Source organism: Oncorhynchus masou, unplaced genomic scaffold (assembly GCF_036934945.1).
Source record: "Oncorhynchus masou masou isolate Uvic2021 unplaced genomic scaffold, UVic_Omas_1.1 unplaced_scaffold_181, whole genome shotgun sequence".
NCBI lineage: Eukaryota > Metazoa > Chordata > Actinopteri > Salmoniformes > Salmonidae > Oncorhynchus > Oncorhynchus masou.
The window spans coordinates 465813-493563 of record NW_027016550.1 but is presented as its reverse complement, the minus strand read 5'-3'; the positions used below and the strand labels follow the sequence as shown (position 1 = coordinate 493563).

General features: G+C 43.4%; 1 protein-coding gene across 1 annotated transcript in view; it reads left to right on the top strand.

Annotated features, from left to right (window-relative positions):
* The first annotated feature begins 4467 nt into the window (after positions 1–4467).
* LOC135538749 (phosphoribosyl pyrophosphate synthase-associated protein 2) overlaps positions 4468–27751 on the top strand; it is a 39559-nt gene continuing 16275 nt past the window's right edge. The window contains exons 1-3 of the mRNA XM_064964655.1: positions 4468–4554; positions 10048–10208; positions 10394–10446. Of these exons, the coding sequence (XP_064820727.1) occupies positions 10126–10208; positions 10394–10446 (136 nt within the window). The 5' untranslated portion in view covers positions 4468–4554; positions 10048–10125. The remainder of the gene's footprint in view (positions 4555–10047; positions 10209–10393; positions 10447–27751) is intronic.

Genomic DNA, 27751 nt, shown 5'->3' with positions numbered 1-27751 from the left:
GTGGGTAGGAAGGTCCAGTCTCTCCAGACTGATATCTGACCTGCTGTTAGATTAGTGGGTAGGAAGGTCTCTCCAGACTGATATCTGACCTGCTGTTAGATTAGTGGGTTGGAAGGTCCAGTCTCTCCAGACTGATATCTGACCTGCTGTTAGATTAGTGGGTAGGAAGGTCCAGTCTCTCCAGACTGATATCTGACCTGCTGTTAGATTAGTGGGTAGGAAGGTCCAGTCTCTCCAGACTGATATCTGACCTGCTGTTAGATTAGTGGGTAGGAAGGTCCAGTCTCTCCAGACTGATATCTGACCTGCTGTTAGATTAGTGTGTAGGAAGGTCCAGTCTCTCCAGACTGATATCTGACCTGCTGTTAGATTAGTGGGTAGGAAGGTCCAGTCTCTCCAGACTGACTGATATCTGACCTGCTGTTAGATTAGTGGGTAGGAAGGTCCAGTCTCTCCAGACTGATATCTGACCTGCTGTTAGATTAGTGGGTAGGAAGGTCCAGTCTCTCCAGACTGATATCTGACCTGCTGTTAGATTAGTGGGTAGGAAGGTCCAGTCTCTCCAGACTGATATCTGACCTGCTGTTAGATTAGTGGGTAGGAAGGTCCAGTCTCTCCAGACTGATATGTGACCTGCTGTTAGATTAGTGGGTAGGAAGGTCCAGTCTCTCCAGACTGATATCTGACCTGCTGTTAGATTAGTGGGTAGGAAGGGCCAGTCTCTCCAGACTGATATCTGACCTGCTGTTAGATTAGTGGGTAGGAAGGTCCAGTCTCTCCAGACTGATATCTGACCTGCTGTTAGATTAGTGGGTAGGAAGGTCCAGTCTCTCCACACTGATATCTGACACACACACACACACACACACACACACACACACACACACACACACACACACACACACACACACACACAAAACACTCACACACACACACACACACACCCACTCGTACACACAGCTTGTGCCGTGATGAGTAAGACAACGTTAGCAGGATGGCGACACAACAAACAGAGACGGTCCTCGTTGGACAAGAGGTGACACACACACACACACACACACACACACACACACACACACACACACACACACACACACACACACACACACACACACACACACACACACACACACACACACAACAAACAGAGACGGTTGGACAAGAGGTCGCTGATTTCACTCCAATCCTCCAATGATTTAATAGACTGGGTGGTTTGAGCACTGAATGTTGATTGGCTAACAGCCAATGGTATATCAGACTGTATACCAGGGGTATGACATAACATGTATTTTTACTGCTCTAATTACATTGGTACCCAGTTTATAATGGCAATAAGGCACCTCGGGAGTTTGTGGTATATGGACCAGTATACCACGGTTTAAAGGTCTGTATCCAGGCACTCTGTGTTGCGTCGTGCATAATAACAGCCCTTTGCCGTGGTATATTGGCAGTATACCATACCATACCATACCTGTTGTATAAACGGCCTTCATTTTGCTGGACCCCAGGAAGAGTAGCTGCTGCCTTGGCAGGAACTAATGGGGATCCATAATAAACCCCAGGAAGAGTAGCTGAGCTAATGGGGATCCATAATAAACCCCAGGAAGAGTAGCTGAGCTAATGGGGATCCATAATAAACCCCAGGAAGAGTAGCTGAGCTAATGGGGATCCATAATAAACCCCAGGAAGAGTAGCTGAGCTAATGGGGATCCATAATAAACCCCAGGAAGAGTAGCTGAGCTAATGGGGATCCATAATAAACCCCAGGAAGAGTAGCTGAGCTAATGGGGATCCATAATAAACCCCAGGAAGAGTAGCTGAGCTAATGGGGATCCATAATAAACACCAGGAAGAGTAGCTGAGCTAATGGGGATCCATAATAAACACCAGGAAGAGTAGCTGAGCTAATGGGGATCCATAATAAACACCAGGAAGAGTAGCTGAGCTAATGGGGATCCATAATAAACCCCAGGAAGAGTAGCTGAGCTAATGGGGATCCATAATAAACCCCAGGAAGAGTAGCTGAGCTAATGGGGATCCATAATAAACCCCAGGAAGAGTAGCTGAGCTAATAGGGATCCATAATAAACCCCAGGAAGAATAGCTGAGCTAATGGGGATCCATAATAAACCCCAGGAAGAGTAGCTGAGCTAATGGGGATCCATAATAAACCCCAGGAAGAGTAGCTACTGCCTTGGCAGGAACTAATGGGGATCCATAATAAACCCCAGGAAGAGTAGCTGCTGCCTTGACAGGAACTAATGGGGATCCATAATAAACCCCAGGAAGAGTAGCTGCTGCCCTGGCAGGAACTAATGGGGATCCATAATAAACCCCAGGAAGAGTAGCTGCTGCCTTGGCAGGAACTAATGGGGATCCATAATAAACCCCAGGAAGAGTAGCTGCTGCCTTGGCAGGAACTAATGGGGATCCATAATAAACCCCAGGAAGAGTAGCTGCTGCCTTGGCAGGAACTAATGGGGATCCATAATAAACCCCAGGAAGAGTAGCTGCTGCCTTGTTAGGAACTAATGGGGATCCATAATAAACCCCAGGAAGAGTAGCTGCTGCCTTGGCAGGAACTAATGGGGATCCATAATAAACCCCAGGAAGAGTAGCTGCTGCCTTGTTAGGAACTAATGGGGATCCATAATAACCCCCAGGAAGAGTAGCTGCTGCCTTGAGAGGAACTAATGGAGATCCATAATAAACCCCAGGAAGAGTAGCTGCTGCCTTGACAGGAACTAATGGGGATCCATAATAAACCACCAGGAAGAGTAGCTGCTGCCTTGGCAGGAACTAATGGGGATCCATAATAAACCCCAGGAAGAGTAGCTGCTGCCTTGGCAGGAACTATTAGGGATCCATAATAAACCACCAGGAAGAGTAGCTGAGCTAATGGGGATCCATAATAAACCCCAGGAAGAGTAGCTGAGCTAATGGGGATCCATAATAAACCCCAGGAAGAGTAGCTGAGCTAATGGGGATCCATAATAAACCCCAGGAAGAGTAGCTGAGCTAATGGGGATCCATAATAAACCCCAGGAAGAGTAGCTGCTGCCCTGGCAGGAACTAATGGGGATCCATAATAAACCCCAGGAAGAGTAGCTGCTGCCTTGGCAGGAACTAATGGGGATCCATAATAAACCCCAGGAAGAGTAGCTGCTGCCTTGGCAGGAACTAATGGGGATCCATAATAAACCCCAGGAAGAGTAGCTGCTGCCTTGGCAGGAACTAATGGGGATCCATAATAAACCCCAGGAAGAGTAGCTGCTGCCTTGTTAGGAACTAATGGGGATCCATAATAAACCCCAGGAAGAGTAGCTGCTGCCTTGGCAGGAACTAATGGGGATCCATAATAAACCCCAGGAAGAGTAGCTGCTGCCTTGTTAGGAACTAATGGGGATCCATAATAACCCCCAGGAAGAGTAGCTGCTGCCTTGAGAGGAACTAATGGAGATCCATAATAAACCCCAGGAAGAGTAGCTGCTGCCTTGACAGGAACTAATGGGGATCCATAATAAACCACCAGGAAGAGTAGCTGCTGCCTTGGCAGGAACTAATGGGGATCCATAATAAACCCCAGGAAGAGTAGCTGCTGCCTTGGCAGGAACTATTAGGGATCCATAATAAACCACCAGGAAGAGTAGCTGAGCTAATGGGGATCCATAATAAACCCCAGGAAGAGTAGCTGAGCTAATGGGGATCCATAATAAACCCCAGGAAGAGTAGCTGAGCTAATGGGGATCCATAATAAACCCCAGGAAGAGTAGCTGAGCTAATGGGGATCCATAATAAACCCCAGGAAGAGTAGCTGAGCTAATGGGGATCCATAATAAACCCCAGGAAGAGTAGCTGAGCTAATGGGGATCCATAATAAACCCCAGGAAGAGTAGCTGAGCTAATGGGGATCCATAATAAACCCCAGGAAGAGTAGCTGCTGCCTTGCAGGATGGGTCTGTCTGGTAAAAACAGAGACAGCAGTGTCCTCTAGTGGTCGACCCAGGAGCATGCTCTCTGTCATGATCTCTGCCGTGCTGAGGGATAAGTCTGTTTGTAACATTTAAAAATAAAATAAAATGAAAAGGTTTAAAAAAAAGTTATCGTAGCGACACGTTGACTAGGTTGAAGGTGTAGAGATAGTAGATAGTACGTCCCGCACATACTATCTCTTTTTTCTTCCACAACGTGTATTTTTGCGCATTATAACCCCGAGCACCACAAATCTGATAAACTTGGTAGCTAGTCTTCTCAAGACTGTGTGTAACCTGAACACACCCGACCAAACACCTGGTAAAATAGTTTTTGGGTTGGATGTACTATCTATTCAGAATCAGATTCAAATTCAATGTAGACGTGATGACGTCTTCCCTCGACGATCAACACGAGGGTTTGGGTGAAATTTGTTATCCGTCGGGATTCCTGGTCTGTGATTGGCCGAGACGTCTGTCCATCATACTCAGTAAACCGGGCTTGGAGGAACAGGTTGAGACGTTTACAAACTGCGAAATCATCCAACATCATACAACGCGGTAACACTACAAACACAAACTGGTGAGTGCAGCAGGTCCGTGTGTGACGTTTCAATGTTGTATTTTTTTTTGTGTGGTTTTTAAACGTTGTATTTTGTTGTGTTTACCGAGACTGAGCGCAAATCAAAATCTGTGCGTCCGTCCGCTCATCAGCAGACGGCGCGCTGAGCGCATCCGGGAGTCAGGAGAGGAAAGCGTGAATACTGAATTCCGTTTATAATGTGTCTCTGTTTTACAGGCCGTTGTTATGTGGATGATGAGTCCTTCATTGCTTTCATACTGAACCATATTTTATGTTTGTTTTCTTATCTTATGGTATGATGTGTTGTCATTACATATTACAACATAACGCTTCATAACACAACATATCATATATATCATATATAAACATAACACATAACACATCATAACATGATATGATGCGTTATGATATGATGTGATGTGTTATGATGTATTGTGTTATGTTATGATGTGTTATGTTATGATGTATTATGTTATGATGTGTTATGTTATGATGTGTTATGTTATGATGTATTATGTTATGATGTATTATGTTATGATGTATTATGTTATGATGTATTATGTTATGATGTATTATGTTATGATGTGTTATGTTATGATGTATTATGTTATGATGTGTTATGTTATGATGTGTTATGTTATGATGTATTATGTTATGATGTGCTATAATGTATTATGTTATGATGTGTTATGATGTATTATGTTATGATGTGTTATGTTATGATGTATTATGTTATGATGTGTTATGTTATGATGTGTTATGATGTATTATGTTATGATGTATTATGTTATGATGTATTATGTTATGATGTATTATATGATGTATTATGTTATGATGTATTATGTTATGATGTATTATGTTGTGATGTATTATGTTATGATGTGTTATGTTATGATGTATTATGTTATGATGTATTATGTTATGATGTGTTATGATGTATTATGTTATGATGTATTATGTTATGATGTATTATGTTATGATGTATTATGTTATGATGTGTTATGTTATGATGTATTATGTTATGATGTGTTATGATGTGTTATGTGATGATGTGTTATGTTATGATGTGTTATGTTATGATATGTTATGATGTATTATGATGTGTTATGTTATGATGTGTTATGATGAATTATGTTATGATGTATTATGTATTATGTTATGATGTATTATGTTATGATGTGTTATGTTATGATGTATTATGTTATGATGTATTATGTTATGATGTGTTATGATGTGTTATGTGATGATGTGTTATGTTATGATGTGTTATGTTATGATATGTTATGATGTGTTATGTTATGATGTATTATGATGTGTTATGATGTATTATGTTATGATGTGTTATGATGTATTATGTTATGATGTATTATGATGTGTTATGATGTATTATGTTATGATGTGTTATGATGTATTATGTTATGATGTATTATGATGTGATATGATGTATTATGTTATGATGTATTATGTTATGATGTGTTATATTATGATGTATTATGTTATGATGTATTATGTTATGATGTATTATGTTATGATGTATTATGATGTGTTATGATGTATTATGTTATGATGTGTTATGATGTATTATGTTATGATGTGTTATGATGTATTATGTTTTGATGTGTTTTGATGTATTATGTTATGATGTATTATGTTTTGATGTGTTTTGATGTATTATGTTATGATGTATTATGTTTTGATGTGTTATGATGTGTTATATTATGATGTGTTATGTTATGATGTGTTATGTTATGATGTGTTATGATGTATTATGTTTTGATGTGTTATGATGTGTTATGATGTATTATGTTATGATGTGTTATGATGTATTATGTTATGATGTGTTATGTTATGATGTATTATGTTATGATGTGTTATGTTATGATGTATTATGTTATGATGTGTTATGATGTGTTATGTGATGATGTGTTATGTTATGATGTGTTATGTTATGATATGTTATGATGTGTTATGTTATGATGTGTTATGATGTGTTATGCTATGATGTGTTATGATGTGTTATGTTATGATGTGTTATGATGTGTTATGTTATGATGTGTTATGATGTATTATGTTATGATGTGTTATGTTATGATGTATTATGTTATGATGTGTTATATTATGATGTATTATGTTATGATGTGTTATGATGTGTTATGCTATGATGTGTTATGATGTGTTATGTTATGATGTATTATGTATTATGTTATTACATTTACATTTACATTTAAGTCATTTAGCAGTCATTTAGCAGACGCTCTTATCCAGAGCGACTTATGATGTGTTATGTTATGATGTGTTATGATGTATTATGTTATGATGTGTTATGTTATGATGTATTATGTTATGATGTGTTATGTTATGATGTATTATGATGTATTATGTATTATGTTATGATGTGTTATGATGTATTATGTGTTATGTTATGATGTGTTATGTTATGATGTGTTGTGTATTATGTTATGATGTATTATGTTATGATGTATTATGTTATGATGTGTTTTGATGTATTATGTTATGATGTGTTATGATGTATTATGTTATGATGTGTTTTGATGTATTATGGTATGATGTGTTATGATGTATTATGTTATGATGTATTATGTTATGATGTATTATGTTATGATGTGTTATGTATTATGTTATGATGTGTTATGATGTATTATGTTATGATGTATTATGTTATGATGTATTATGTTATGATGTGTTATGATGTATTATGTTATGATGTATTATGTTATGATGTATTATGTATTATGTTATGATGTGTTATGATGTATTATGTTATGATGTATTATGTTTTGATGTATTATGTTATGATGTGTTATGATGTGTTATGCTATGATGTGTTATGATGTGTTATGTTATGATGTGTTATGTTATGATGTGTTATGTTATGATGTGTTATGTTATGATGTATTATGTTATGATGTGTTATGTTATGATGTATTATGTTATGATGTGTTATGATGTATTATGTTATGATGTGTTATGATGTGTTATGCTATGATGTGTTATGATGTGTTATGTTATGATGTGTTATGTTATGATGTGTTATGTTATGATGTGTTATGTTATGATGTATTATGTTATGATGTGTTATATTATGATGTATTATGTTATGATGTGTTATGATGTATTATGTTATGATGTGTTATGATGTGTTATGCTATGATGTGTTATGATGTGTTATGTTATGATGTATTATGTTATGATGTGTTATGTTATGATGTGTTATGATGTATTATGTTATGATGTGTTATGTTATGATGTATTATGTTATGATGTGTTATGTTATGATGTATTATGATGTATTATGTTATGATGTATTATGTTATGATGTGTTATGATGTATTATGTATTATGTTATGATGTATGATGTGTTATGTTATGATGTATTATGTTATGATTTGTTATGTTATGATGTATTATGTTATGATGTATTATGTTATGATGTGTTATGTTATGATGTATTATGTTATGATGTATTATGTTATGATGTGTTATGTTATGATGTGTTATGTATTATGTTATGATGTATTATGTTATGATGTGTTATGATGTATTATGTTATGATGTGTTATGTTATGATGTGTTATGTTATGATGTATTATGTTATGATGTGTTATGTTTTGATGTATTATGATGTATTATGTTATGATGTGTTATGTTATGATGTGTTATGTTATGATGTATTATGTTATGATGTGTTATGTTATGATGTATTATGTTATGATGTGTTATGTTATGATGTGTTATGATGTGTTATGTTATGATGTGTTATGTTATGATGTGTTATGTTATGATGTGTTATGTTATGATGTGTTATGTTATGATGTGTTATGTTATGATGTGTTATGTTATGATGTATTATGATGTATTATGTTATGATGTGTTATGTTATGATGTATTATGTTATGATGTGTTATGTTATGATGTATTATGATGTGTTATGTTATGATGTGTTATGTTATGATGTATTATGTTATGATGTATTATGTTATGATATGATGTGTTATGTTATGTTATGATGTATTATGTTATGATGTATTATGTTATGATGTATTATGATGTGTTATGTTATGATGTGTTATGATGTATTATGTTATGATGTGTTATGATGTATTATGATGTGTTATGTTATGATGTATTATGATGTGTTATGTTATGATGTGTTATGTTATGATGTATTATGTTATGATGTGTTATGATGTATTATGTTATGCTGTGTTATGTTATGATGTGTTATGTTATGATGTATTATGTTATGATGTGTTATGTTTTGATGTATTATGATGTATTATGTTATGATGTGTTATGTTATGATGTATAATGTTATGATGTGCTATGATGTATTATGTTATGATGTGTTATGATGTGTTATGTTATGATGTGTTATGATGTATTATGTTATGATGTGTTATGTTATGATGTGTTATGTTATGATGTATTATGTTATGATGTGTTATGTTATGATGTATTATGTTATGATGTGTTATGTTATGATGTGTTATGATGTATTATGTTATGATGTGTTACGTTATGATGTGTTATGTTATGATGTGTTATGTTATGATGTGTTATGTTATGATGTGTTATGTTATGATGTGTTATGTTATGATGTATTATGTTATGATGTGTTATGATGTATTATGTTATGATGTGTTATGTTATGATGTATTATGTTATGATGTGTTATGTTATGATGTATTATGATGTGTTATGTTATGATGTGTTATGTTATGATGTATTATGTTATGATGTGTGATGTTATGATGTATTATGTTATGATATGATGTGTTATGTTATGTTATGATGTATTATGTTATGATGTATTATGTTATGATGTATTATGATGTGTTATGTTATGATGTGTTATGATGTATTATGTTATGATGTGTTATGATGTATTATGTTATGATGTATTGTGTTATGATGTATTATGTTATGATGTGTTATGTTTTGATGTATTATGTTATGATGTATTATGTTATGATGTGTTATGTTATGATGTGTGATGTTATGATGTATTATGTTATGATATGATGTGTTATGTTATGTTATGATGTATTATGTTATGATGTGTTATGATGTGTTATGATGTGTTATATGTGTTATGTTATGATGTGTTATGATGTGTTATGTTATGATATGTTATGATATGTTATGATGTGTTATGATGTATTATGTTATGATGTGTTATGATGTGTTGTGCTATGATGTGTTATATTATGATGTATTATGTTATGATGTATTATGTTATGATGTATTATGTTATGATGTATTATGATGTGTTATGTTATGATGTATTATGTTATGATGTATTATGTTATGATGTGTTATGTTATGATGTATTATGTTATGATGTATTATGATGTGTTATGTTATGATGTATTATGTTATGATGTGTTATGATGTATTATGTTATGATGTGTTATGATGTATTATGTTATGATGTGTTATGATGTGTTATGATTTATTATGGTTCCTCCGTAGGAAGGGCTGAGTGCAGCGTGGGTGCCCAGGGATAGGCCGTCTGAGGCTGGGGTGCAGAGTGGCCGGTCCCCCCCGGTTATGAACCACACCGAGGGAGGCCTGGTCATCTTCAGCGCCAACTCACACCCCTCCTCCAGGGAGATCAGCAAGAGGATAGGAGAGTCAGTACACACACACACACACACACACACACACACACACACACACACACACACACACACACACACACACACACACACACACACACACACACACACACACACACACACACACACACTCACACTGGCACTTCATTGGTCAGCTCTCCCTGTGCTCTCTTTTCATTGGCTTTGTCTCCCCTGTGCAGGCGTCTGGGGGTGGAGCTTGGGAAGGTGCAGGTGTACCAGGAAGAAAACAGAGGTGAGACTCCTGACCCCTGACTTCTGACTTTCAGACCTCTCTGTCACACGCCATTACCCTCTTCCCCCCCACCCTCTCCTCCATCAGTCTGATCCTCTACTCCACCCCCCACCCTATCCTCCACCCCCCTCACCCTCTCCCCCATCCCCCTCACCCTCTCCTCCATCTCCCCACCCTCTCCTCCATCAGTCTAATCCTCTACTCCACCCCCCCACCCTATCCTCCACCCCCCTCACCCTCTCCCCCATCCCCCTCACCCTCTCCTCCACCCCCCACCCTCTCCCCCTCACCCTCTCCTCCATCTCCCTCACCCTCTCCATACCGTCACCCTCTCCCCCATCCCCCTCACCCTCTCCTCCACCCCCTCACCCCATCCCCCTCACCCTCTCCCCCATCCCCCTCACCCCATCCCCCTCACCCTCTCCTCCGTCCCCCCTCACCCTCTCCTCCATCCCCCTCTCCCTCTCCTCCCTCCCCCTCTCCCTCTCCTCCCTCCCCCTCACCCTCTCCCCCGTCCCCCTCACCCTCTCCTCCATCCCCCTCTCTATCTCCTCCATCCCCCTCTCCCTCTCCTCCATCCCCCTCACCCTCTCCCCCATCCCCCTCACCCCTCTCCCCCATCCCCCTCACCCTCTCCTCCATCCCCCTCACCCTCTCCATCCCCCTCACCCCATCCCCCTCACCCTCTCCTCCATCCCCCTCACCGTCTCCTCCATCCCCCTCACCCTCTCCTCCATCCCCCTCACCCTCTCCTCCATCCCCCTCACCGTCTCCTCCATCCCCCTCACCCTCTCCTCCATCCCCCTCACCCTCTCCCCCATCCCCCTCACGACCAGCACTACGACCAGGAATAGTTTAACAGGTTGATATCCTTGTTGTCTAGTATCCTGAGTGTCCACCCCTTCACTTATCACCCCCCCCCACCACCACCTCTTAGGATGGCGCTGATAGAGATGGCATCGATAGAGATGGCACTGATAGAGATGGTACTGATAGCGATGGCATCGATAGAGATGGCACTGATAGAGATGGTACTGATAGCGATGGCATCGATAGAGATGGTACTGATAGAGATGACACCTATAGAGATGGCACTGATAGAGATGGTACCGATAGAGATGGCACTGATAGAGATGGCATCGATAGAGATGGTACTGATAGAGATGACACCTATAGAGATGGCACTGATAGAGATGGTACTGATAGAGATGGTACTGATAGAGATGGCATCGATAGAGATGGTACTGATAGAGATGACACCTATAGAGATGGCACTGATAGAGATGGTACTGATAGAGATGGCACTGATAGAGATGGTACCGATAGAGATGGTACTGATAGCGATGGCATCGATAGAGATGGTACTGATAGAGATGACACCTATAGAGATGGCACTGATAGAGATGGTACTGATAGAGATGGCACTGATAGAGATGGCAATGATAGAGATGGTACTGATAGAGATGGCATCGATAGAGATGGTACTGATAGAGATGGTACTGATAGAGATGGCACTGATAGAGATGGCATCGATAGAGATGGTACTGATAGAGATGGCACTGATAGAGATGGTACTGATAGAGATGGCACTGATAGAGATGGCACCGATAGAGATGGCACCAATAGAGATGGTACCGGTAGAGATGGCACCGATAGAGATTGCACCGATAGAGATGGCATCAATAGAGATGGTACTGATAGAGATGGTACCGGTAGAGATGGCACCGATAGAGATTGCACCGATAGAGATGGTACCGATAGAGATGGCATCGATAGAGATGGTACTGATAGAGATGGTACTGATAGAGATGGCACTGATAGAGATGGTACTGATAGAGATGGTACTGATAGAGATGGCACTGATAGAGATGGTACTGATAGAGATGGTACCGATAGAGATGGCACCAATAGAGATGGTACCGGTAGAGATGGCACCGATAGAGATTGCACCGATAGAGATGGTACCGATAGAGATGGCATCGATAGAGATGGTACTGATAGAGATGGTACTGATAGAGATGGCACTGATAGAGATGGTACTGATAGAGATGGTACTGATAGAGATGACACCTATAGAGATGGCACTGATAGAGATGGTACTGATAGCGATGGTACCGATAGAGATGGCATCGATAGAGATGGTACTGATAGAGATGGCACTGATAGAGATGGCACTGATAGAGATGGCATCGATAGAGATGGTACTGATAGAGATGGCACTGATAGAGATGGCACTGATAGAGATGGTACTGATAGAGATGGCACTGATAGAGATGGTACTGATAGAGATGGCACTGATAGAGATGGCACCGATAGAGATGGCACCAATAGAGATGGTACCGGTAGAGATGGCACCGATAGAGATTGCACCGATAGAGATGGCACTGATAGAGATGGCACTGATAGAGATGGCACCGATAGAGATGGCATCGATAGAGATGGCACTGATAGAGATGGCATCGATAGAGATGCACCGAGAGAGATGGTACTGATAGAGATGGCACTGATAGAGATGGTACTGATAGAGATGGCACTGATAGAGATGGTACTGATAGAGATGGTGCTGATAGAGATTACACTGATAGAGATGGTACTGATAGAGATGGCACTGATAGAGATGGCACCGATAGAGATTGCACCGATAGAGATGGCACTGATAGAGATGGCACTGATAGAGATGGCACTGATAGAGATGGCATCGATAGAGATGCACCGAGAGAGATGGTACTGATAGAGATGGCACCGATAGAGATGGCATCGATAGAGATGGCATCGATAGAGATGGCACTGATAGAGATGGCATCGATAGAGATGGCATCGATAGAGATGCACCGAGAGAGATGGTACTGATAGAGATGGTACTGATAGAGATGGTACTGATAGAGATGGCACCGAGAGAGATGGTACTGATAGAGATGGCACCGAGAGAGATGGCATCTTTGCTTCTCGTCCTTAAAAGTTTTATTGAAGTTTTATCACATACAACCGGGAAGAGCTATTGGATATCAGAGAGACGTCAATTTACCAGCATAACCAGCACTACGACCAGGAATAAGACCAGCACTACAAACAGGAATACAACCAGCACTACGACCAGGAATAAGACCAGCACTACAAACAGGAATACAACCTGCACTACGACCAGGAATACGACCAGCACTACAACCAGGAATACGACCAGCACTACGACCAGCACTACAACCATCACTACGACCAGTAATACGACCAGCACTACAACCAGGAATACAACCATCACTACGACCATCACTACGACCAGGAATACGACCAGCACTACGACCAGCACTACAACCAGCACTACGACCAGCACTACGACCAGGAATACGACCAGGAATACGACCATCACTACGACCAGTGATACGACCAGCACTACAACCAGGAATACGACCAGGAATACGACCATCACTACGACCAGTAATACAACCAGCACCACGACCAGGAATACAACCAGGAATATGACCAGGAATACAACCATCACTACGACCAGGAATACAACCAGGAATACGACCAGGAGTACGACCAGCACCACGACCAGGAATACGACCAGGAATACGACCATCACTACGACCAGTAATACAACCAGCACTACGACCAGCACTATGACCAGGAATACAACCAGCACTACGACCAGGAATACGACCAGCACTACGACCAGCACTACGAACAGCACTACGACCAGGAATACGACCAGGAATACAACCAGGAATACGACCAGCACTACGACCAGAAATACAACCAGGAATACAACCAGGAATACGACCAGGAATACGACCAACACTACGACCAGGAATAAGACCAGCACTACGACCAGCACTATGACCAGGAATACAACCAGCACTACGACCAGGAATACGACCAGCACTACGACCAGCACTACGAACAGCACTACGACCAGGAATACGACCAGGAATACGACCAGCACTATGACCAGGAATACGACCATCACTACGACCAGGAATACGACCAGCACTACGACCAGGAATACGACCAGCACTACGACCAGCACTACGACCAGCACTACGACCAGGAATACGACCAGCACTACGACCAGGAATACGACCAGCGCTACGACCAGGAATACGACCATCACTATGACCAGCACTACGACCAGGAATACGACCAGCACTACGACCAGGAATACGACCAGCACTACGACCAGGAATACGACCAGCACTACGACCAAGAATACGACCAGGAATACGACCAGCACTACGACCAGCACTACTACCAGCACTACGACCAGCACTACCACCAGGAATATGACCAGCACTACGACCAGGAATACGACCAGCACTACGACCAGGAATACGACCATCACTACGACCAGCACTACGACCAGGAATACAACCAGCACTACGACCAGGAATACGACCATCACTACGACCAGGAATACGACCAGCACTACGACCAGCACTACGACCAGCACTACGACCAGGAATACGACCATCACTACGACCAGTAATACAACCAGGAATACGACCATCACTACGACCAGGAATACAACCAGGAATACGACCATCACTACGACCAGTAATACAACCAGCACTACGACCAGGAATACGACCAGGAATACAACCAGCACTACAACCAGGAATACGAGCATCACTACGACCAGGAATACGACCAGGAATACAACCAGCACTACGACCAGGAATACGACCATCACTACGACCAGGAATACAACCAGGAATACGACCAGGAATACAACCAGCACTACGACCAGGAATACGACCAGCACTACGACCAGGAATACGACCAGGAATACAACCAGCACTACGACCAGGAATACGACCAGGAATACAACCAGCACTACAACCAGGAATACGACCAGCACTACGACCAGGAATACGACCAGGAATACAACCAGCACTACGACCAGGAATACGACCAGGAATACAACCAGCACTACAACCAGGAATACGACCACCACTACGACCAGGAATACGACCATCACTACGACCAGGAATACGACCAGGAATACAACCAGCACTACAACCAGGAATACAACCAGCACTACGACCAGGAATACGACCAGGAATACAACCAGCACTACGACCAGGAATACAACCAGGAATACGACCAGCACTACGACCAGGAATACGACCATCACTACGACCAGTAATACAACCAGGAATATGACCATCACTACGACCAGGAATACGAGCATCACTACGACCAGGAATACAACCAGGAATACAACCAGCACTACGACCAGGAATACGACCATCACTACGACCAGGAATACGACCATCACTACGACCAGGAATACGACCATCACTACGACCAGGCACTACGACCGATAACATCTGATAACCATGTGACCAATAACATCTGATAACCATGTGACCAATAACATCTGATAACCATGTGTATGTGACCAATAACATATGATAACCATGTGACCAATAACATCTGATAACCATGTGTATGTGAACAATAACATTTGATTTGATTTGAACAGAGGGGTAGTGTTTTAATATAGCGCTGTACCAGGGGATGGTCTGGTTAATATAGCACTGTACCAGGGGATGGTCTGGTTAATATAGCTCTGTACCAGGGGATGGTCTGGTTAATATAGCACTGTGCCAGGGGATGGTCTGGTTAATATAGCACTGTGCCAGGGGATGGTCTGGTTAATATAGCATTGTGCCAGGGGATGGTCTGGTTAATATAACACTGTACCAGAGGATGGTCTGGTTAATATAGCACTGTACCAGGGGATGGTCTGGTTAATATAACACTGTACCAGGGGATGGTCTGGTTAATATAGCACTGTACCAGGGGATGGTCTGGTTAATATAGCACTGTACCAGGGGATGGTCTGGTTAATATAGCACTGTGCCAGGGTCATGGTCTGGTTAATATAGCACTGTACCAGGGGATGGTCTGGTTAATATAGCACTGTACCAGGGGATGGTCTGGTTAATATAGCACTGTACCAGGGGATGGTCTGGTTAATATAGCACTGTACCAGGGGATGGTCTGGTTAATATAGCACTGTACCAGGGGATGGTCTGGTTAATATAGCACTGTACCAGGGGATGGTCTGGTTAATATAGCACTGTGCCAGGGGATGGTCTGGTTAATATAGCACTGTACCAGGGGATGGTCTGGTTAATATAGCACTGTACCAGGGGATGGTCTGGTTAATATAGCACTGTACCAGGGGATGGTCTGGTTAATATAGCACTGTGCCAGGTGATGGTCTGGTTAATATAGCAGGGGATGGTCTGGTTAATATAGCACTGTACCAGGGATGGTCTGGTTAATATAGCAGGGGATGGTCTGGTTAATATAGCACTGTACCAGGGGATGGTCTGGTTAATATAGCACTGTGCCAGGGGATGGTCTGGTTAATATAGCACTGTACCAGGGGATGGTCTGGTTAATATAACACTGTACCAGGGGATGGTCTGGTTAATATAACACTGTACCAGGTGATGGTCTGGTTAATATAACACTGTACCAGGGGATGGTCTGGTTAATATAGCACTGTGCCAGGGGATGGTCTGGTTAATATTACACTGTACCAGGGGATGGTCTGGTTAATATAGCACTGTGCCAGGGGATGGTCTGGTTAATATAGCACTGTACCAGGGGATGGTCTGGTTAATATAGCACTGTACCAGGGGATGGTCTGGTTAATATAGCACTGTGTCGGGATGGTCTGGTTAATATAACACTGTACCAGGGGATGGTCTGGTTAATATAGCACTGTACCAGGGGATGGTCTGGTTAATATAGCACTGTACCAGGGGATGGTCTGGTTAATATAGCACTGTACCAGGGGATGGTCTGGTTAATATAGCACTGTGTTTGTGGATGGTCTGGTTAATATAGCAGGGGATGGTCTGGTTAATATAGCACTGTACCAGGGGATGGTCTGGTTAATATAACACTGTACCAGGGGATGGTCTGGTTAATATAACACTGTGCCATGCCAGGGGATGGTCTGGTTAATATAGCACTGTGCCAGGGGATGGTCTGGTTAATATAACACTGTACCAGGGGATGGTCTGGTTAATATAACACTGTGCCAGGGGATGGTCTGGTTAATATAGCACTGTACCAGGGGATGGTCTGGTTAATATAGCACTGTACCAGGGGATGGTCTGGTTAATATAGCACTGCACCAGGGGATGGTCTGGTTAATATAGCACTGTACCAGGGGATGGTCTGGTTAATATAGCACTGTACCAGGGGATGGTCTGGTTAATATAGCACTGTGCCAGGGGATGGTCTGGTTAATATAGCACTGTACCAGGGGATGGTCTGGTTAATATAACACTGTACCAGGGGATGGTCTGGTTAATATAGCACTGTACCAGGGGATGGTCTGGTTAATATAGCACTGTGCCAGGGGATGGTCTGGTTAATATAACACTGTACCAGGGGATGGTCTGGTTAATATAGCACTGTGCCAGGGGATGGTCTGGTTAATATAGCACTGTGCCAGGGGATGGTCTGGTTAATATAGCACTGTGCCAGGGGATGGTCTGGTTAATATAACACTGTACCAGGGGATGGTCTGGTTAATATAGCACTGTACCAGGGGATGGTCTGGTTAATATAACACTGTACCAGGGGATGGTCTGGTTAATATAGCACTGTGCCAGGGGATGGTCTGGTTAATATAGCACTGTGCCAGGGGATGGTCTGGTTAATATAGCACTGTGCCAGGGGATGGTCTGGTTAATATAGCACTGTACCAGGGGATGGTCTGGTTAATATAGCACTGTACCAGGGGATGGTCTGGTTAATATAGCACTGTACCAGGGGATGGTCTGGTTAATATAGCACTGTACCAGGGGATGGTCTGGTTAATATAGCACTGTATCAGGGGATGGTCTGGTTAATATAGCACTGTACCAGGGGATGGTCTGGTTAATATAGCACTGTACCAGGGGATGGTCTGGTTAATATAGCACTGTACCAGGGGATGGTCTGGTTAATATAGCACTGTATCAGGGGATGGTCTGGTTAATATAGCACTGTACCAGGGGATGGTCTGGTTAATATAGCACTGTACCAGGGGATGGTCTGGTTAATATAGCACTGTGTTGGGGATGGTCTGGTTAATATAACACTGTGCCAGGGGATGGTCTGGTTAATATAGCACTGTGTCAGGGGATGGTCTGGTTAATATAGCACTGTACCAGGGGATGGTCTGGTTAATATAGCACTGTACCAGGGGATGGTCTGGTTAATATAACACTGTGTCAGGGGATGGTCTGGTTAATATATCACTGTACCAGGGGATGGTCTGGTTAATATAGCACTGTACCAGGGGATGGTCTGGTTAATATAGCACTGTACCAGGGGATGGTCTGGTTAATATAGCACTGTACCAGGGGATGGTCTGGTTAATATATCACTGTACCAGGGGATGGTCTGGTTAATATAGCACCATGCCAGGGGATGGTCTGGTTAATATAGCACTGTACCAGGGGATGGTCTGGTTAATATAGCGCTGTGCCAGGGGATGGTCTGGTTAATATAGCACTATGCCAGGGGATGGTCTGGTTAATATAGCACTGTACCAGGGGATGGTCTGGTTAATATAGCACTGTGCCAGGGGATGGTCTGGTTAATATAGCACTGTACCAGGGGATGGTCTGGTTAATATAGCACTGTACCAGGGGATGGTCTGGTTAATATAACACTGTGCCAGGGGATGGTCTGGTTAATATAGCACTGTGCCAGGGGATGGTCTGGTTAATATAGCAGGGGATGGTCTGGTTAATATAGCACTGTACCAGGGGATGGTCTGGTTAATATAGCACTGTACCAGGGGATGGTCTGGTTAATATAGCACTGTGCCAGGGGATGGTCTGGTTAATATAGCAGGGGATGGTCTGTGTTAATATAGCACTGTACCAGGGGATGGTCTGGTTAATATAGCACTGTGCCAGGGGATGGTCTGGTTAATATAACACTGTACCAGGGGATGGTCTGGTTAATATAACACTGTGCCAGGGGATGGTCTGGTTAATATAGCACTGTACCAGGGGATGGTCTGGTTAATATAGCTCTGTACCAGGGGATGGTCTGGTTAATATAGCACTGTACCAGGGATGGTCTGGTTAATATAACACTGTACCAGGGGATGGTCTGGTTAATATAGCACTGTACCAGGGATGGTCTGGTTAATATAGCACTGTGCCAGGGGATGGTCTGGTTAATATAGCACTGTACCAGGGGATGGTCTGGTTAATATAGCACTGTGCCAGGGGATGGTCTGGTTAATATAGCACTGTGCCAGGGGATGGTCTGGTTAATATAGCACTGTACCAGGGGATGGTCTGGTTAATATAGCACTGTACCAGGGGATGGTCTGGTTAATATAGCACTGTACCAGGGGATGGTCTGGTTAATATAGCACTGTACCAGGGGATGGTCTGGTTAATATATCACTGTACCAGGGGATGGTCTGGTTAATATAACACTGTACCAGGGGATGGTCTGGTTAATATAGCACTGTGCCAGGGGATGGTCTGGTTAATATAACACTGTACCAGGGGATGGTCTGGTTAATATAGCACTGTACCAGGGGATGGTCTGGTTAATATATCACTGTACCAGGGGATGGTCTGGTTAATATAACACTGTACCAGGGGATGGTCTGGTTAATATAGCACTGTGCCAGGGGATGGTCTGGTTAATATAACACTGTACCAGGGGATGGTCTGGTTAATATAGCACTGTACCAGGGGATGGTCTGGTTAATATAACACTGTACCAGGGGATGGTCTGGTTAATATAGCACTGTACCAGGGGATGGTCTGGTTAATATAGCACTGTGCCAGGGGATTGTCTGGTTAATATAGCACTGTACCAGGGGATGGTCTGGTTAATATAACACTGTACCAGGGGATGGTCTGGTTAATATAACACTGTACCAGGTGATGGTCTGGTTAATATAACACTGTACCAGGGGATGGTCTGGTTAATATAGCACTGTGTCAGGGGATGGTCTGGTTAATATAGCACTGTACCAGGGGATGGTCTGGTTAATATAACACTGTACCAGGGGATGGTCTGGTTAATATAACACTGTACCAGTGGATGGTCTGGTTAATATAGCACTGTACCAGGGGATGGTCTGGTTAATATAGCACTGTGCCAGGGGATGGTCTGGTTAATATAGCACTGTGCCAGGGGATGGTCTGGTTAATATAACACTGTACCAGGGGATGGTCTGGTTAATATAGCACCATACCAGGGGATGGTCTGGTTAATATAACACTGTACCAGGGGATGGTCTGGTTAATATAGCACTGTACCAGGGGATGGTCTGGTTAATATAGCACTGTGCCAGGGGATGGTCTGGTTAATATAGCACTGTACCAGGGGATGGTCTGGTTAATATAGCACTGTGCCAGGGGATGGTCTGGTTAATATAGCACTGTACCAGGGGATGGTCTGGTTAATATAGCACTGTACCAGGGGATGGTCTGGTTAATATAGCACTGTACCAGGGGATGGTCTGGTTAATATAGCACTGTACCAGGGGATGGTCTGGTTAATATAACACTGTACCAGGGGATGGTCTGGTTAATATAGCACCATACCAGGGGATGGTCTGGTTAATATAACACTGTACCAGTGGATGGTCTGGTTAATATAGCACTGTACCAGGGGATGGTCTGGTTAATATAGCACTGTACCAGGGGATGGTCTGGTTAATATAGCACTGTACCAGGGGGTGGTCTGGTTAATATAGCACTGTACCAGGGGATGGTCTGGTTAATATAGCACTGTGCCATTGGATGGTCTGGTTAATATAGCACTGTGCCAGGGGATGGTCTGGTTAATATAGCAATGTGTCAGGGGATGGTCTGGTTAATATAGCACTGTGCCAGGGGATGGTCTGGTTAATATAGCACTGTACCAGGGGATGGTCTGGTTAATATAGCACTGTACCAGGGGATGGTCTGGTTAATATAGCACTGTGTTGGGGATGGTCTGGTTAATATAGCACTGTACCAGGGTATGGTCTGGTTAATATAGCAGGGGATGGTCTGGTTAATATAGCACTGTACCAGGGGATGGTCTGGTTAATATAGCACTGTACCAGGGGATGGTCTGGTTAATATAGCACTGTACCAGGGGATGGTCTGGTTAATATAGCACTGTACCAGGGGATGGTCTGGTTAATATAGCACTGTACCAGGGGATGGTCTGGTTAATATAGCACTGTACCAGGGGATGGTCTGGTTAATATAGCACTGTACCAGGGGATGGTCTGGTTAATATAGCACTGTGTTGGGGATGGTCTGGTTAATATAGCACTGTACCAGGGGATGGTCTGGTTAATATAACACTGTGTTGGGGATGGTCTGGTTAATATAGCACTGTGCCAGGGGATGGTCTGGTTAATATAGCATTATGTCATGCCAGGGGATGGTCTGGTTAATATAGCAATGTGCCAGGGGATGGTCTGGTTAATATAGCACTGTGCCAGGGGATGGTCTGGTTAATATAACACTGTACCAGGGGATGGTCTGGTTAATATAGCACTGTACCAGGGGATGGTCTGGTTAATATAGCACTGTACCAGGGGATGGTCTGGTTAATATAGCACTGTGCCAGGGGATGGTCTGGTTAATATAACACTGTACCAGGGGATGGTCTGGTTAATATAACACTGTACCAGGGGATGGTCTGGTTAATATAACACTGTACCAGGGGATGGTCTGGTTAATATAACACTGTACCAGGGGATGGTCTGGTTAATATAGCACTGTGCCAGGGGATGGTCTGGTTAATATAGCACTGTGCCAGGGGATGGTCTGGTTAATATAGCACTGTGCCAGGGGATGGTCTGGTTAATATAGCAATGTGCCAGGGGATGGTCTGGTTAATATAGCACTGTACCAGGGGATGGTCTGGTTAATATAGCACTGTACCAGGGGATGGTCTGGTTAATATAGCACTGTACCAGGGGATGGTCTGGTTAATATAGCACTGTACCAGGGGATGGCCTGGTTAATATAACACTGTGCCAGGGGATGGCCTGGTTAATATAGCACTGTACCAGGGGATGGTCTGGTTAATATAGCACTGTACCAGGGGATGGTCTGGTTAATATAGCACTGTACCAGGGGATGGTCTGGTTAATATAGCACTGTGCCAGGGGATGGTCTGGTTAATATAGCACTGTACCAGGGGATGGTCTGGTTAATATAGCACTGTACCAGGGGATGGTCTGGTTAATATAGCACTGTACCAGGGGATGGTCTGGTTAATATAACACTGTACCAGGGGATGGTCTGGTTAATATAGCACTGTGCCATGCCAGGGGATGGTCTGGTTAATATAGCACTGTGCCAGGGGATGGTCTGGTTAATATAGCACTGTGCCAGGGGATGGTCTGGTTAATATAGCACTGTGCCAGGGGATGGTCTAGTTAATATAGCACTGTGCCAGGGGATGGTCTGGTTAATATAGCACTGTGCCAGGGGATGGTCTGGTTAATATAGCACTGTGCCAGGGGATGGTCTGGTTAATATAGCACTGTGTCCGGGGATGGTCTGGTTAATATAACACTGTACCAGGGGATGGTCTGGTTAATATAGCACTGTACCAGGGGATGGTCTGGTTAATATAGCACTGTACCAGGGGATGGTCTGGTTAATATAACACTGTACCAGGGGATGGTCTGGTTAATATAGCACTGTACCAGGGGATGGTCTGGTTAATATAGCACTGTACCAGGGGATGGTCTGGTTAATATAACACTGTACCAGGGGATGGTCTGGTTAATATAGCACTGTACCAGGGGATGGTCTGGTTAATATAACACTGTACCAGGGGATGGTCTGGTTAATATAACACTGTGCCAGGGGATGGTCTGGTTAATATAACACTGTACCAGGGGATGGTCTGGTTAATATAGCACTGTGCCAGGGGATGGTCTGGTTAATATAGCACTGTACCAGGGGATGGTCTGGTTAATATAACACTGTACCAGGGGATGGTCTGGTTAATATACCAGGGGATGGTCTGGTTAATATGGCACTGTACCAGGGGATGGTCTGGTTAATATAGCACTGTGCCAGGGGATGGTCTGGTTAATATAGCACTGTACCAGGGGATGGTCTGGTTAATATAACACTGTACCAGGGGATGGTCTGGTTAATATAGCACTGTACCAGGGGATGGTCTGGTTAATATAGCACTGTGCCAGGGGATGGTCTGGTTAATATAGCAGGGGATGGTCTGGTTAATATAGCACTGTACCAGGGGATGGTCTGGTTAATATAGCACTGTACCAGGGGATGGTCTGGTTAATATAGCACTGTACCAGGGGATGGTCTGGTTAATATAGCACTGTGCCAGGGGATGGTCTGGTTAATATAGCAGGGGATGGTCTGGTTAATATAGCACTGTACCAGGGGATGGTCTGGTTAATATAGCACTGTACCAGGGGATGGTCTGGTTAATATAGCACTGTGCCAGGGGATGGTCTGGTTAATATAGCACTGTGCCAGGGGATGGTCTGGTTAATATAGCAGGGGATGGTCTGGTTAATATAGCACTGTACCAGGGGATGGTCTGGTTAATATAGCACTGTACCAGGGGATGGTCTGGTTAATATAGCACTGTGCCAGGGGATGGTCTGGTTAATATAACACTGTGTCAGGGGATGGTCTGGTTAATATAGCACTGTACCAGGGGATGGTCTGGTTAATATAGCACTGTACCAGGGGATGGTCTGGTTAATATAGCACTGTACCAGGGGATGGTCTGGTTAATATAGCACTGTACCAGGGGATGGTCTGGTTAATATAGCACTGTGCCAGGGAATGGTCTGGTTAATATAGCACTGTACCAGGGGATGGTCTGGTTAATATAGCATTGTACCAGGGGATGGTCTGGTTAATATAGCACTGTACCAGGGGATGGTCTGGTTAATATAACACTGTGCCAGGGGATGGTCTGGTTAATATAACACTGTGCCAGGGGATGGTCTGGTTAATATAGCACTGTACCAGGGGATGGTCTGGTTAATATATCACTGTACCAGGGGATGGTCTGGTTAATATAGCACTGTACCAGGGGATGGTCTGGTTAATATAGCACTGTACCAGGGGATGGTCTGGTTAATATAGCACTGTGCCAGGGGATGGTCTGGTTAATATAGCACTGTACCAGGGGATGGTCTGGTTAATATAGCACTGTACCAGGGGATGGTCTGGTTAATATAGCACTGTACCAGGGGATGGTCTGGTTAATATAGCACTGTGTCCGGGGATGGTCTGGTTAATATAGCACTGTGCCAGGGGATGGTCTGGTTAATATAACACTGTGCCAGGGGATGGTCTGGTTAATATAGCACTGTGCCAGGGGATGGTCTGGTTAATATAGCACTGTGCCAGGGGATGGTCTGGTTAATATAGCACTGTGCCAGGGGATGGTCTGATTAATATAGCACTGTACCAGGGGATGGTCTGGTTAATATAGCACTGTGCCAGGGGATGGTCTGGTTAATATAGCACTGTACCAGGGGATGGTCTGGTTAATATAGCACTGTACCAGGGGATGGTCTGGTTAATATAGCACTGTGTTAGTGTGTTAATGGTCTGGTTAATATAGCACTGTACCAGGGGATGGTCTGGTTAATATAGCACTGTACCAGGGGATGGTCTGGTTAATATAGCAGGGGATGGTCTGGTTAATATAACAGGGGATGGTCTGGTTAATATAGCAGGGGATGGTCTGGTTAATATAACACTGTACCAGGGGATGGTCTGGTTAATATAACACTGTGTCAGGGGATGGTCTGGTTAATATAACACTGTGTCAGGGGATGGTCTGGTTAATATAGCACTGTACCAGGGGATGGTCTGGTTAATATAACACTGTACCAGGGGATGGTCTGGTTAATATAGCACTGTACCAGGGGATGGTCTGGTTAATATAGCACTGCACCAGGGGATGGTCTGGTTAATATAGCACTGTACCAGGGGATGGTCTGGTTAATATAGCACTGTACCAGGGGATGGTCTGGTTAATATAGCACTGTACCAGGGGATGGTCTGGTTAATATAACACTGTGCCAGGGGATGGTCTGGTTAATATAACACTGTACCAGGGGATGGTCTGGTTAATATAGCACTGTACCAGGGGATGGTCTGGTTAATATAGCACTGTACCAGGGGATGGTCTGGTTAATATAACACTGTACCAGGGGATGGTCTGGTTAATATAGCACTGTACCAGGGGATGGTCTGGTTAATATAGCACTGTACCAGGGGATGTTCTGGTTAATATAACACTGTACCAGGGGATGGTCTGGTTAATATAGCACTGTACCAGGGGATGGTCTGGTTAATATAACACTGTACCAGGGGATGGTCTGGTTAATATAACACTGTGCCAGGGGATGGTCTGGTTAATATAACACTGTACCAGGGGATGGTCTGGTTAATATAACACTGTACCAGGGGATGGTCTGGTTAATATAACACTGTGCCAGGGGATGGTCTGGTTAATATAACACTGTACCAGGGGATGGTCTGGTTAATATAACACTGTACCAGGGGATGGTCTGGTTAATATACCAGGGGATGGTCTGGTTAATATGGCACTGTACCAGGGGATGGTCTGGTTAATATAGCACTGTGCCAGGGGATGGTCTGGTTAATATAGCACTGTACCAGGGGATGGTCTGGTTAATATAACACTGTACCAGGGGATGGTCTGGTTAATATAGCACTGTACCAGGGGATGGTCTGGTTAATATAGCACTGTGCCAGGGGATGGTCTGGTTAATATAGCAGGGGATGGTCTGGTTAATATAGCACTGTACCAGGGGATGGTCTGGTTAATATAGCACTGTGCCAGGGGATGGTCTGGTTAATATAGCAGGGGATGGTCTGGTTAATATAGCACTGTACCAGGGGATGGTCTGGTTAATATAGCACTGTGCCAGGGGATGGTCTGGTTAATATAGCAGGGGATGGTCTGGTTAATATAGCACTGTACCAGGGGATGGTCTGGTTAATATAGCACTGTACCAGGGGATGGTCTGGTTAATATAGCACTGTGCCAGGGGATGGTCTGGTTAATATAGCACTGTGCCAGGGGATGGTCTGGTTAATATAGCAGGGGATGGTCTGGTTAATATAGCACTGTACCAGGGGATGGTCTGGTTAATATAGCACTGTACCAGGGGATGGTCTGGTTAATATAGCACTGTGCCAGGGGATGGTCTGGTTAATATAACACTGTGTCAGGGGATGGTCTGGTTAATATAGCACTGTACCAGGGGATGGTCTGGTTAATATAGCACTGTACCAGGGGATGGTCTGGTTAATATAGCACTGTACCAGGGGATGGTCTGGTTAATATAGCACTGTACCAGGGGATGGTCTGGTTAATATAGCACTGTGCCAGGGAATGGTCTGGTTAATATAGCACTGTACCAGGGGATGGTCTGGTTAATATAGCATTGTACCAGGGGATGGTCTGGTTAATATAGCACTGTACCAGGGGATGGTCTGGTTAATATAACACTGTGCCAGGGGATGGTCTGGTTAATATAGCACTGTACCAGGGGATGGTCTGGTTAATATAGCACTGTGCCAGGGGATGGTCTGGTTAATATAGCACTGTACCAGGGGATGGTCTGGTTAATATAGCACTGTACCAGGGGATGGTCTGGTTAATATAGCACTGTACCAGGGGATGGTCTGGTTAATATAGCACTGTACCAGGGGATGGTCTGGTTAATATAGCACTGTACCAGGGGATGGTCTGGTTCATATAGCACTGTGCCAGGGGATGGTCTGGTTAATATAGCACTGTACCAGGGGATGGTCTGGTTAATATAGCACTGTGTCAGGGGATGGTCTGGTTAATATATCACTGTACCAGGGGATGGTCTGGTTAATATAGCACTGTACCAGGGGATGGTCTGGTTAATATAGCACTGTACCAGGGGATGGTCTGGTTAATATAGCACTATGCCAGGGGATGGTCTGGTTAATATAACACTGTGCCAGGGGATGGTCTGGTTAATACAGCACCATACCAGGGGATGGTCTGGTTAATATAACACTGTGCCAGGGGATGGTCTGGTTAATATAGCACTGTACCAGGGGATGGTCTGGTTAATATAGCACTGTGCCATGGGATGGTCTGGTTAATATAGCACTGTACCAGGGGATGGTCTGGTTAATATAACACTGTACCAGGGGATGGTCTGGTTAATATAGCACTCTGCCATGCCAGGGGATGGTCTGGTTAATATAGCACTGTGTCAGGGGATGGTCTGGTTAAT